The sequence below is a fragment of the Paroedura picta genome, chromosome 7 (genome assembly GCF_049243985.1).
Source record: "Paroedura picta isolate Pp20150507F chromosome 7, Ppicta_v3.0, whole genome shotgun sequence".
Taxonomy (NCBI): domain Eukaryota; kingdom Metazoa; phylum Chordata; class Lepidosauria; order Squamata; family Gekkonidae; genus Paroedura; species Paroedura picta.
In genome coordinates, this window is record NC_135375.1 from 51,159,422 (window position 1) to 51,174,413 (window position 14,992).

The 14,992-nt window shown below is 41.5% G+C and overlaps 1 protein-coding gene across 4 annotated transcripts in view; it reads right to left on the minus strand.

The window, feature by feature from the left end:
- The window catches only part of MCC (MCC regulator of Wnt signaling pathway), a 204,752-nt gene extending 192,388 nt beyond the window's left edge, over positions 1-12,364 (minus strand). For 2 of the 4 annotated variants that reach the window (XM_077347792.1, XM_077347791.1), the window contains exons 1-2: positions 12,003-12,364; positions 225-472 (exon numbers count right to left, since the gene is read on the minus strand). In XM_077347792.1, the coding sequence (XP_077203907.1) occupies positions 225-472; positions 12,003-12,151 (397 nt within the window). In that variant the 5' untranslated portion in view covers positions 12,152-12,364. The remainder of the gene's footprint in view (positions 1-224; positions 473-12,002) is intronic. The other 2 variants (XM_077347793.1, XM_077347794.1) reach the window with 2 other exon arrangements.
- Between the last annotated feature and the right edge of the window lie 2,628 nt (positions 12,365-14,992).

The following is a 14,992-nucleotide window of genomic DNA, read 5'->3' on the forward strand; positions in this document are numbered from 1 at the left end:
CGGAGAGGCTGATTCTGTGAAGGCTTAAGGGGGTGGCAGGTTACAGTGGATGAGGAATAGGGTTGTGAGTGTCCTGCATAGTGCAGGGGTTAGGACTAGATGACCCATGAGGTCCCTTCCAACTCTATTATTCTATAATTCTAAGAAACTTGTAACATGCTAGTACTCACAGCTGCATAATTATTTTTGGATATGCAAGGCATAATGAAATTATTCACGCCTACCCAAACTGTTATCACTGCTTGTTGGCCAGGAAGCTATTCTGTCCCTTAGTATTTTCTTTTTGCAGCCATCATCTGATTTCACAGAAAGCTCTACTTCTTCTTTCCTGATTTCTCGCACAAGCTGCATGCGACATCGCGTAAAATCTTGAAAGGAGATCTTTCCATTTTCATCTGCACCAAGCTGATGCATGATCTCAGCAACAGACTCCTCCATGTTCAGTTGGCGGCACACCATCAATAAGTCATTCCTAAAGCATTTTTTTAAAGCAAAAGGGGATGGAGAAAAGAGAGAGAAGAGCAAAAAAAAATTTAGTTTAGCTCATAAGCACAATACTCATTCTGTATAAAAATGATCAATAATTCAAAGTCATCTGAAGTCAAATAAAGTAACTTCATTTTTTCATTTTGACAAATGCATTTTCAGGTCAGCCAATTTCAATTTCAGAACCTAATATCTGAACAAAAGAACTTATAACCTCCAATGTTTCCCCGACACAACCATGTACAAGAAAATCTTAGAAGGCTACATGTCAAAACGAAGTGAATGTTTTACTCATTCAGCTATGGAGAAACACAAGCTGATAACATCTCCCAAAAATAGGCAAACTCAGAGCTTTGTCAAAAAAAACTCAGTTTATTTCAGAAGAGAACTCCTTTGATGCAAAAAACAACATCAATAGGAATCAAAAGTAAATTTTAGAGGTAAATCCCCCCCAATACAATTCAGGTTTACACAGGATAGTTCTTATCAAAGGATAGTACTGTTTACAACTAGCACCTCTAGGCAGGAAGGAAATAGCCAAAACATCTGAAGGCATGATAGAAGGCCAGTCTGGGCCAGAGCATGAGAACAGAAAGGAATGGGGATGAGTGGAGCAATTTCCATGGAAGGTTCTGGGACTCTGATCAAGCATTTCATGGCAGGAGCTGCAGCTACCTGATAATGGGGAGGGGGTGTTATGCCATCCCTCCTGTTTGTTTAATCAACTCTTCCCCCTCTACTCTTCAAATTATTCACACACTGCAACACAAATAACTTGTCTTGAAACACCTGAAAAATGGCATCCCTAGAATCCAACTGTAAGAAAATGTAACAACCTTTTTACAAGAATTTGCCAAGAAATGAGACATGTTACTTTTGCTACAGCCAAATCATGCTAACATAAATCAACCTAAATAGTCATGACCATCCAAAATGGATGCTGCATCCAAGGAAACAAATAAGTTAGCACAATTATTTTAAAACAATTAAGTCTTTAACCTCCTTAGTTACAGGACTGTTCAAAATTACACAATTGGACATTAGCTGTGAGGCTTTTACAAGCGTTTTTGTGGAGAAAATCTTGTCGCTCCACCATATCTTATCCGCTGATTGGAGGTCCCTTGACCATCTCAAGGTCCCAATTCATCCCCCTTCAGTCCACTCTCTCTGACCAATGTGCTCATGTCTCTGTAAATGAACTGACCGGAGCATTCTGTTTTTCCTGGACTTATCCCAAGCTGCCATTTATGGTAGTAGTCAGTCAGAAGTTTGAGATCCCTAGTCAGAATTTCTCAGTCCCTCCAACTGATTTGTGCCTTCACTATGTCATTTGCACAAGCAAACTTCCTAGGTATCATTTTGGGAATCAGAGATATACAGACTGAATAGAACAGGAGCCAGGACCAAGCCTTGGGTAGACCATTATTCAGTTTCTTCTGCTTGCTGGTTGGCCGACGCTAATTACTTGAAAAGTTCAATTTAAAGGTGTTATTTAAGGTGTTATTTAAGGTGTCATTCAAGGTGTTATTTAAAACAATTTGTACAAGAGAACTCAAACATCTCAAAATTACAAGAAAATTTACCTAATGTAATTTAAAACATCTAAACACCGCCCGTGGCGCCGCAGGCACCGTGGACTAAATAAAACGCTAAGGGGTTCTGGGACGGGATGTGTCCGTGATGAGGAAGGGTCCGGATTGGACCCTTCCTCTGGACAGACAATCAGAGGGACCAATCGGCAGGCGCGTCCCTCTGATTCCCAGCCCCAGCAACTGTGAGCTGCGCACAGCGTGGCTCGCAGTTGCTCCCGGCCTGAAGCCACAGACAGCCGCCGCCCCACAGAGCCGCCACCGGGGGACACGACAAACTGTAAGTTGCTAGCACCCGCTGTATTCCTCATACAGCAGGCTTTATTACTAGTAAATTGATAAAACTGAAACCACAAGGACGTAATGGGAGCTGAAGCTATCAAGAGAGCACTGAGAAAGTAACATGCGACAACCAACAACTGCTGCACTAGGAAAGGTCTCAATGCTAATATGAACTGAAATGCAGCACTCTCATTCTTATCACTATTAACTGATCAGAAAAGATACCGACTCATTAAAACAATTCCATCTTCTGTCTTGTGTGCTGATATTTAGAGGCCTCCCATGAAATTTGGAACAGGATAGACATGACTGTATTCTAGATATAATGACAGCTCGGAATCATAACAAAGCAACACAGGCTGATTAGTGCAAGTCTATTTAAATACTGGTTCCACTTGCTTGCTTATATGACCATCATCGTCATACACAATTATAATCACAAGATTTATTTGATTTCTTAAACAAAAATGTACTTATAGACAAGAGCCTAATGTTTGAAGCAGCTCTAACACACTTTCAAATTAAGGCTACATCACGTATTAAAAACACACTTTCAAATTAAGGCTACTTCACGTATTAAGAAGAAGAAGAAGAGTTGGTTCTTATATGCTGATTTTCTCTATTACAGAAGGAGTCTCAAAACGGCTTCCCTTTCCTCTCTCCACAAGAGAACCCCTGTGAGGTAGGTGAGGCTGAGAGAGCCCTGATATCACTGCTCTGTCAGAATAGCTTTATCAGTGCTGTGGTGAGCCCAAGATCCCTCAGCTGGCTGCATGTGGGGGAGCGAGAAATGAAACCCGGCTCGCCAGAGCAGAAGTCCATGCTCCTAACCACTACATGAAGCTGCAAACACATGAAAACCATAATTTCCAACAAAATTTTCAAGAGCAACCACTCTTTTTATACCTCACTTTTCATTATCAAAAGAAGTCTCAAACTGACTTGCAATCAGTTTCCCTTCCTCTCCCCACAACACTCTGTGAGGGAAGAGGGGATGAGAGAGCCCTGACAGAACTGTTCCATGAGAACAGTTCTAACATCACTGTGACTAGCCTAAAGTCACTCAAGCTAGCTGCATGTGTAGGAGTGGGGAAATCATACCTGGCTGTCCAAATTAGAAGTTACCATTCTTAACTACTACATCAAGTTGTCATGAAAATATGGAACTGCATTTACACATACTTCCCTTAATAGTAACACAAGCTTACACAGTGACCACCTGCAACCTTCTGGATCAGACAGGTGATACTCCATACTGGAATAGCATGTGTCAACTACAGACAACCAATATTCTCTCTTACCCATTTGCAAAAATTCTCTGTGGGATTCACCCACTATACTAGCTATGAGCATCATGTATGTTTTTCAGCATGCTAGAAAACCAGAATTATATTTTTGTTTTTATTAAAACATTGAAGCCCTAGGAAATGTTCAAAGCATAACAAATTCACTCTTGAACTCCTGCTAAAAAGCATAAGAACACTGATTTCAAAAGTTACCCTGGAGTAATATTGCATACAGTGACACCGTAAGACACCTACTCTTCTGGAATTTCTGTTAAATTATCAAACTTGAGCTTTGATAATATAAAGCCGATAGCAATGCTATCCGTTCTTAAAAGTGCGTCTACGTATGCAGCTCAGGAAAGTTCAATTTTGGTAAACAAAGGACTCCTTGAGAAAAATACAGTACTATCAGCATGCCCTTAATCTGCTATTACAAAGTTGTCATTTTGCCAATTTTAGAATTTGCTTCTAGAACATGCTAAATTAAATCTAAATTGGTACAAGTTACCTGATTAACTACAAGATAATTACTAACAAATACTAAAGCTTCAGGGCGTTGCCATGACTGTTTCTAATTATAGATAACTTTCAATAGTGTAATGTTCTAAACTTCTTTCTACTATCACTGTGATTATACAAATCAGCTTTCCTAACTTACAAATTTAGTTCCAAAAAGCTATCAATAGGAATATGTTAAATGTTCTCATTAAAATGAACCACACAAATTAAAAGCCAGGTGCCAGAGAAGTTAGTAAGAGTAGAGAAGCTCTGCACTTCCACAGCTAATACTAGCAGATGTACATGAATGCACACAGCAACAATAAGATGGCCAGCAGGTGTTCAGGTGGAGATTGGGAGAAGGGGCGTATCTTCCTCCAAGACAAATTTCTTAGACTTGTCTGGACAATCATGACCCCACCCTTCCTGCTCATAAAGCTCAATTAAGTGTGCTCTTACTTCAGTTTACTTTCCACCCCACACTCGGATCAAACATTAGAAAGAATGGAAACAGACATTTTCAGAAAACTACTTTTTAAAATACTTTTTTCCTTTCTTCACTGCCTCTGTTTAGATTTGGGGTGGGCTCAGTCTGGGATGGGGGGGCCAACAATTGGCCCCGGGCTGACAAGCAGAGGGGCCAATCGGAAGGCGCAAAATATTTGCTCATTCTGAAAGGTACAATAGGTACAAAACTGACAGTTCTCAAAAACAAAAACCCACAAAGAAAACCTTTTTTTCTGTCTCCACACCTCTAACGGTGTCCCATCCACCATTAAAAAATAAGAATTTTGGCACTTTAATGCATGCATATGTTGGATGAACAGTGGAACGCAGCAAGCACTACTGAGCTGCTTCACAGACTGGCAGCACAGATGGTTCATGGCCTTGAGGAATAGGGGTGTTTGCAAGAACAGTGCAATGGAGAACTGGACTCAATAATTATTGGACTGCAATCCTGAAAGCTTGGCTAATAACCTGCACATTAGTCTCATCTGTTCTACAAAGCAAGACCCCTTGTCTTTTGAGGTGTTTTAGCCCAGTGATACTCAACAGCTTGGAAGCCATGCACGACTGTAAGGCACACCAGTCATGGCTCTTCTGAAGAGCTTGTGGTTGACAAGTGCTTCCCAACTTGAAATAGAAACTACTGGAGGGACTGAACAAGGCTCTGAGCCAAGACCTTGTGCTAGGAATAGAAGTAGAGTCTATCCTGAATGTTTCTGGGAAGAGGAAAAGTCAGCAGCAAAGAACAGAGTGTAAAACCACTGCTACCACCCTGGCAGCCAACCACTTGTGAAAAGAGGAAGCTGGCCATAGTGAGACAGTGTGTCACTGTGACCTGCTCTCTTCCAGGAGGCTTAGAAATCTCATTCTTCCGTATTGTGGCTCATGCTGGGAAGAGGGAAGAGGAAAGACTGCACAAACTACTTGCTCCTGCAGTGAAAATCCTTTACATTTCAACCCCTTCTTTACTTCATCCTGAAATAAAAAACAGTAGCCATGGCCATCTTGTTCACACCTGAGCTGTGGGGTTCATGCCAGGGAGCATGCAACAATTGTGAGTTGAATGACAGCTCACTCAGAGTTACTTTGGTAATTTAAAGGGAGAGTTATATATGTAATCTTAATAGGTATATCTTATTGTGTGAGAGTGTATGGTGGGGACAGGGCACACAGTAATCATGTGGCTCTTGCAATTAATAGTAATTACAAATTCTCAGCAAAATACCATTCGTGTAGCATGTTCAAGAAACTTCTCAGATGGTGCAATAGTTATTTCAAATTTTTACTGTAACCATAGAGTTCAATACCTATTATCTTTTCTAAAAAGGGAAGTTATCTGCATTATGCCATCATCCACTAGGAATAACTATGCAGATGAAAGCAATGGCAAAGTAAATCCAATCATCTCTTGCCTTGGAAACCTATGAGGTAGAACTTCATGGGGTTCCATGAGCCAACTGTGACTTTATAGTACTCTTTACCTTTATTTAGGGTAGACTTATAAGACCTTAACAAAAATAGCAGGTATAAGTTAACACTAAAAAGACAAAAATAATGACCAATGCAAAAAACAGACATGTCACAATAACAACACAATAAGTGTTAGTGAAGAGATCAAATATGTTCAAGAATCCATTTTTCTTGGATCACAAATTGATGTGACTGGCGACTGCAGTATGTAAACAAAACGTAAAATAGCTCTGGGTCCCTCAGGAATTATGAGATTGAACTGAACATGGAGAAGCAAAGGCATAAGCCTGAATGCCAAATGTTGATTGGTTAGATCTATCATATTACCAATAGCCACTTATGGGTGCGAAAGTTGGACGATAAAAAATTGGACAAGAGAAGAATCCATTCATTTGAACTCTGGAGTTGAAAAGGCTTCTATGGGTTCCATCGTCAGCAAATGTCATAAACCAGGAATTCCTACAGCACATAAAGTCTAATATATCATTGGTAGGCAAAATCATGAAAATCCAGCTCACATATTTTGGCCATATCATGTGATCCAACCCAACGGAGGAGGCAATTATGCTAGGATTGGTCAGTGGAAAAAGGAAACCTGGCCAACAAAGGGCACAGTGGTTGGATGCAATCGGGGTGGACACCGGTAAGAACACTGCCTAGCTGAGGAAGGTGGTGCGGGATCATGGCAGCAGCTGTGCCATGGGATTGTCAAGAATTGAACACAACTGAATGGCTAGCAACAACAATCAGCAAATCTCCTGAAGTATATTTGGATAGGGAAAGGTAACCAAACAATCCACTTTGAATGGTCCAAAGCACGTATCTGGGGAGAGAATTTTCTCAGTCCGGATAATCAGCACCTTAACCTTCACTGGGTTCAGCATGAGGGAATGGTCTTGATCAGCAACTTAGCACAACTTTGGTGTATAAACAATGAGTAAAGAATAGCCTGCTACTGCTCTGTAATTGGAACTAAGGTGAGATTATCCATACACTGGCAAACCCACTAAATAAGTTTTTAAGGTGCTCAAGATTTTACCAATTGCAGTTCCCCTACTAAAGTTAATGTAAAGGTATGTCTGTATGTGAGTATATATTCATTTTTTCACAAAACAAAATAGAAATGCAATTTTGTTTCAAATGATCTAATAAAAATAGTCCATGCTAATACTGAAAGCATATAACAAACAAGTGCTCTGTAATAAAAACTGTGTATCTAAACTTGCAATATCAGCACTTAAATATTTCTTTGCTTACAAGTGGAACGAGCTTCCTGAGGAGATCAGAGCCCTGCCCGAACTTCCACTGTTCTGCAGGGTCTGCAAGAGGGAGCTCTTCCACCAGGCATTTGCTTGAGGCCGACCGACTCAGAACACCTGCTGGTCCCCCCAGATGCCTGCCCATGACTCTCCCAAAGTTACTGTTAATTGTTATTATATTATAATTGTGGTTTTCGTAATCTTTTGATGTTTTTTAAAGTTCTTTTGATGTTATAGTCTGCATAATGTTTCATGTAAGTTATAATGTTCTGTGTAAACTGCCAGAGCTGCAAAGAAATGGGTGGTATAGAAATCTAAATCAACAAACAAATAAATAAATAAGTATAAAAATACAACAGTATCCCACCTACATGTAGATTTTTTGCATTTACTATATATAGTCCAGAATTTCAGTGAAAAGGTATAAAACCACCAGATTCCAAAATATTCCTGAATCATCAAATGCAATTCCTCTGCAAGATCATTCAGCAATTATTCTTTTATTTGCCATTATAAAATGGCAGCTTAGCTATTCAGAGACTAACCGTTAATTGTTCTCTCAGGAGGTGCCCATTCTCTCCATATGTGGCTCCAGTACCCAGATCACATTTAAAGAGGTTTCCAATTTAATACACAACAATGGGTTTCCCACAGCTGAGTCTTCATATAATTTCATTAGGAATGCAAATAACTTGTTTCCATACGCTAAATGAAGATGTGTGCAATGAAGTGTTTTTCTTTATTTCAAGAGTAAAAAAAGCTTACAAGACTTCTGAAGGTTTTTAAAGGCAAGAAGCAACCCACAGATATGATACCATGGAAAAGGAAAACACACATCAAGTTAAACTAGTTCTCGAGCTTCAATTAATTTTAAAGTTGAAAATATTCAAAATCTGCAGCAAATTTAATTCATTAAAAAAGGTTCTCCGCTCGATCACAAGCTGTACATTGTGACCATTGGTGGTCTAACCAAGTATTTACTGGTGGCCCAATATTTCAGTTTCTGTTCTTGGATTCAATACAGATGTTTTAACTTTTTATTGCAGCGTAAAGCCTGAAGGCCTGCATCTGGAAATAAGAGTTAACCTGCAACCTCTACTGGGGCCATGTCTACATCTTGAGAGGCAGCAAGGAAACATAAGCTATCTCTAGAGACTTATTTCAGCAACTGGGAGGATAGAAAAATACAGCAGAACAGGACAGTGAGATCAAAGCAGCCAACATCTACTTAAGGAAATCCTGCTTAGAATACACATAAAAACTTTCATCCATAATGCTTCTTATACTACAAGCAATACTCAGTCTCTTGGATATGCCGATCTTGCAAATGTTAAACATGCCCTCAGGAAACACACAGGAAGAAGTCTTTGTGGCAATGATTATGGAGCAAGCAGCAAACCTACCAGTACAGTCTACGAAAGTGAGAAAATATTGAGTGAACATCAAGAATACATGGCCATAGCAGGAGGATGCACATCAAGTGCTTACACTTTCTATATACACTGAGGCAGGGGATCTGTCTTTACCTCCATCTGCCCCTTCAGAGACTACCAGGGCAGCTCACATTTAAAGTATATACATAATAAAACCACATTTTAAAACTGTTAAAATCACCGCCCCCCAATGAAACGTAAATCATTACAAAATTACATAATATAAAAATAGCAATTAAAATATTTGATAGTAAGGTAGGATTACTGAAGGAATGCAAAATAAATAAATAAATAAATAAATAAATAAATAAATAAATAAATAAATAAATAAATAAATAAATAAATAAATAAATAAACCACCAGCTATTGGATGACAGTGACAGAAAGGGATAGAGGAGGCTCCCTGGGGACTGAGTTCCAGAGTTTTGGTGCCATGATTGAAAAGGCCCTCTTCCTGATTTGCTACCCACGTCATCTCAGAAGACAGGGATGATGACCACAGTGGTTGGGCACCTTTATAAGGGACCACCTATACTCACACAAATGAGAGCACTGTTTCTGTAATACTCGGAACTCAATAAATCCACTGTTTCTTGGATCATATGTACTTATTTGCTGGATTTTTCATAATACCTTCATGATCAGTTCAATTTGGCTTTCAATTATGGCACTTTGTTCACTATCAAATACAAAGGATTGCTGTCCTTTCAATTATCTGAGCCGCAAGGGGAGGGTGGTATATAAATATAATAAATAAATTGTTCAATTCAGGTCCTTATTCATAAATGTATGTGATCATGCTATAGTTATTCAATGCTGTCCCTGAGATAATTTCCACTATGAAACTACACAAGGTGTTTTTCTGGTCTCTTATTAACTGTGTGAGTAACACACATTGACATCTTTATCCATGATATTCCTTTCTGAGCATGAATGACAACCCTCTGTTCAAGGAAGTAGGGAACCCCTTTGGCTTAATGTTGTACTAGATGGAAGTGACATTACAAAACAAGCCCATAGGAATACCTGTTGTATCACATTTCATTACACCTTTGTTCCTTGCACCTTTGTCCCCATGCAAAACACTGCATTCCCATTTCTCAGGCACTTTTCCTTCCAGGTAGACAAAAGCCCACAAAAGTTTGACTCCAGCATCAGTGTGGAACTTTTTCTACAACACAAATAACAACATACAGAAATGTTCTGTCAAGATGAGAGAACTCTACTTCTTATCCAAGTAAAGGCATAATTGCAGGGCGGGTGGAGAATAATGGATGCAGTCCACTGTGCTCATTCAATTCAGGACATCAAGCCCTCTACAAAACAACATGCCTCAATGCTCCTTGCACTCACCCAAATCAGCACCCAAGCACAAGAAATACTGGAACACACATGCAGATGCAGGCACAATAAGGAAAAGTGAGGCCTTACAGAGAGGTTGCTATTGTCTTAAGAATATAAGGAGAGCCCTGCTGGATCATGAGTGGTCAATCTAGTTCAGCATCCTGGCTTATACAATGGCCAACCGGATTCTCTGCAGGGACAGCATCAGGGCATACAGGCCATGGCCTTTCCTGATATTATCTGTTAGTATTGGTACTCAAAGGTTTACTGCCCCTGAATGTAGATATTTCCTTTAGTCCTGGCAACGCCTAGTTCTCAGCAACTAATCAACACAATTTTTGGTACTGATCCAAGGTTTTCCTGTTATGAAATGACCTTGGGTGGAGGTAACTTTCCCATCACCATCAGTGTGCAAGTAACAGCCCCAGTGTGCAAGTAACAGCCTTCCAGATTTGTTTCAGGGCAGTGAAATAACACAAGAAACAATCTTAAATTCATTGTCCTGTGGTCCCAGTCCCAATTAGGCTCCCATTCATCTAGAATTTAGTTTGAGGGAGGAATCTCCCAGGATATGTTTACTGGACATCCATATGGGAAACACATGGACTTTGTAACATGTGAATTGGCTCCAAGTCTCACATAAGCCTCCGGGGAGGGCGGTATAGAAATATAATAAATAAATAAATAACTCAAAACTTGCTTATGCAAGTAGATATGCTAGAACGGTACCTAAGAATGTAATCAATAACAAGGTATATTCCATTTGGATTTCTAGATGGCCATCTGAAAACATCCAAGTGCTCATGTATTTCAGCCTTTAGGGAAAGAGCTAGAAAGATAGAAGAAAATATGCTGGGAAAGCATGTTCACTACTCAACTTTTTAAAAACTAGACTACAACACTTGCATATTGGCAATTTAATGGCTCAGAAAGGATATCAAACTCTTATTAATCCTGCTTTAGGATGCTTAGGGCTGATCCTGCATTGAGCAGGGGGTTGGACTAGATGGCCTGTATGGCCCCTTCCAACTCTATGATTCTATGATTAATCCTCCTTTAAGATAGGCATTTTTGAAAGGCACATAGTGTTCTCCTACACTGCAGAAGTGCATATATTTTCTCAGACTGGGGTTTTCCATTATTTTTCCAGCACAGGAGCTACAGTGTCACTACTCTGCCCTAATAAACCCAGGCAACTATGAGAAATCCTGGCAATATGGGAAAGGCACTACACAGTCATTTTCCCCCATGCCAGTATTATCTCTTGAAAAGTTAGCTTAATGTTGAAACAGGAAGGATTTACAGTATGGACTCATCCTACAGGATCCACACCTTCTCAGGTTATGCTGTAGCACAAAAAGCTGTACTGCTATGCCACCATAACCACCAGTCTAAGCAAATTAAATGTAGAGTTCATGGGGTAAAAGTACCAAACAGCTACCTAACCCTTCTAATACCACTGGCTAGTGTAGAGACACATCTAAAAACAGCCACATAAATAGCATTAATCTATAGTTCAAATAGCATTAAGTACAGAACGAACAATGAAAAGGGCTTTTCAACATGAACAGAAGACCACTCTGTAATCCCAATACAAATATTTAAGATTAGTAGTAGTTTGTAATTACCTACTTGTTATAGTCACAAAAACAATAGGCCACGAGGGATAAAAGGCTTTCTTGGGAAACAGTATGCAGAAAGGGTCAACAACAAGCGTGAACTAGCCCAACCTGATGCCCATCTTCCTTGCTCCACTCTAACTCTCCACTAGGAAACTTACTGCAAAGTTGAGGCACCACTTTACTAGAGGTGCACAGAAGGTGCTCCACCCGCCTCGGCGGCTATTACCTGCTGATATAGCCGTCGCCATCCCCGTCGCAGGTCTGGAAAAGGCGCTTCATCCTTTCCTCCTCGCCGGTGCTGGAAGTGTCGCTGGTGCCGCTCCCGGTGCTGCTCCCGCTCACCTCTACCACCGCGGCCGGGGCGGCCGCCATCATGCGCTCCCTTTCCGGAGGACGTGGTGGTCGCGCTAGCTGCAGCGAGGGAAGCAGCACCGCCACAGTTGCCTAAGTTGCTCGGGATCCTGAGCCCGAGAAAGACACCCTCCCTCTCCAGCCCTGGCGCTGCGCGTGCAAAGCGCCCGCACAATGCAAACAAGGGGGCGGGAGGAGGCAGCCGCTTCGCCTCCCCTCGTGCACGAATTCAGCGCGCGCCGCCTCAGGCGCCAATCAGCGGCATTTTAGTGACGAAGGGCGCCTTTGCAGAACCAGCCGCGCTCCAGCACGTCCTCCACCGCGGCGGGAGGGGGGAAGCGGGGGTCGCGCGCTCTCCGGGAAAGACTGAGGCAAGCGCAGATTGGAGGAGGTCGCTGGTCTGTAGTTGGCAGGGGGCAGAGCTGAACTCTCACGCGCAGAGGTTTGTCATTTCGCTCGACTCCGGCGCGTGTCTTGAATGCCTCCCTGTTCGCAGCTCGAATATCCACGAGATCACACTACCTTTTGAAAGTCCGAAACCGAATTGCGCCCCCGGACTACTGACTATCTGGAGCTCGGTTGTTTATTTCCCTGCCTCTCTGCGCCAGTAAAAGCGATGAAAATGTGACTGTCACAGTGAACAAGGGTCGCTCACCTGAGTTACAAAGCGGTGCCCTGGTACACCCTCTGTATTAAGCATATTCGGTATGTGTTTGTTTGGTTTGGGACCCAATATAAAGCTGTTCTGGCGCTCATTGCTTCCCTATCACCAAATTACGAACAGTCTGCCATCCTAAACGCATTTGTCCTTTTTTGTATTATATCTCTCATTTGTTGCCTTCGAAGGCACTCAGTGGTGTAATCCACTTTAACATGCAAGGATCCAATTGTGTACAAAATCAAAGTTTATAACAATAAATTTAATGAAAGCTTGAATCTGGTGATGCTATTGTGGTTACCACTGAAGGTCTTTGATTCTTAAAGCTACAGGCCCTGCTTGCTATTATTTTGCAGGATTTTCTCATCCACGTTGTTTCTTTTTAAGATATCCGTTTTTTTCTGCAAGCCATGGCCTATTCTCAGTTTTGCAGAAAGATCTGTCATGGTTCTGGTGTCTGGATTTAAGCAGGCACAGACTTTGCAGTACTGTGAATTAGATATATATCCAGTAATATACATTAACCAGTAAATCCTAGGGGCTAACAAAATCAATCAGCTACCACCATCCAAAACAAGATGTGAACTTTCTTGAGTCAGAGGACCACTATTGAAAACTAAATGCTGAATTGCACAGACCCTTGTTGAGACCAAGTATCCTGGTTATGTATTTAAGTATTTTTTTCACCATATCATAGCTAATTTATGGCAATCTGTAGGGTTTTCAAGGCAAAAGACATTCAGAGGTGGTTTGCCATTGCTGACTTCCATGTCACAACCCTGGTATTCTTGCAGATATTCCATCCAAATACTAGCTGTGGTTGACTTTGCTTCACTTCCCAGATCTGAGAAGATCCGGTTAGTAGAGATGGTCTTATACTGGACATGGAAGGACCCAATGCCAATGATGGAAACCTGCTTGTCTTGGAAGTCAGTCAGCCACAGTCAGCTGAGGGGTTTCAATCATGGAGAGTTGGTTGGGTAGAGCTTGGCATGGGTGCCCCTGGAGATAATGGAGTGAGTGAACCCCGAATCGACCTCCATAATGCAACATGACCCCTCAATGTGGACAGTAACATGGATCTTCTGTGATGTCCATAATGACTGGCAGATGGATGGCTGCAGATCAGTGGATACCAGGTGTTTGTGTTTGGTGATACTCTCTTAGATGTTTTCCTCTATTGCTCACCCTCTTCAGAAGAGGCACGTGGTTGGCAGCCGTGGAGTTGGTTCTCAGAGTGGCAGATGCGGGCAATGTGGCCTTCCTTGCTACAGAGCTGGCACAAAGCATCTCGGAAACAGCATGGCTTTCAGAGATGAGCCCCGCTGTGGCTGGCTCAGGTTGGAAGGCCGCTGAGGCTGGATACGGTAACCAAAGTTGACAGACGGAGCCTTTTAACCTCCTTGTCTGCCTCACCCTATTTACTTTGGACTGGAGAGAGCTTGGCTCTAGGTGATGTTGGACTTCAGGTCTGGCACAGGGCCTGCAAAACAGAGCTCTTCAGCTAGGTCTTTGGTTGAGGCCGGGATTAAAATCTAGCCCCCCCCCCCCCGACAACCCCTAGGGGTTGTCTGTGAACAGAAGGAAGTTTTTAGCCATCTTGTTTGTTGGGGTAGTGAAGTTTTTATAGGGGAGGATTTTAATGGAGTTGTTGATGTAACCAGCCTCAAGTCTGAGAGACAAGGGCTAAAAATTGAATGAATGAATGAATGAATGAATGAATGAATGAATGAATGAATGAATGAATGAATGATCGCTCGATCAACATTATCAACTGTCCAGGCTCTCTGACCTTTTGATCAACCAAGCCCTACATTCTAAACCTTTTAACATAATGTGAACACAACATGGATTACACAGAATATAACAGTGATTTGGTTAGAAGCAACAAGATATATCCCATCCAAGGAGCAGAACTCTCTTTACCAAATACTGTTCACAGTTCATGCATTCATTTGGAGTGTTAAAGACTTGCCCTGTTATCTTGTGCCTGATCTCAGAGCATTCTGCCGTTCCATTTAGAACAAGAAGACCCCTTTAGAAAATCACTACGAGTATGTCCAGAAGGCAACATGGTGCTAATGAGCCAATGAATAATACTCTTGACACTTAAGTGCTAACACATTCCAGATACCATCCCATCATTATTCTTTGTGTGCTAGGAAAATGCAAAACAGAAACCCTTCCTTGACTAAAGCGTGATGGGT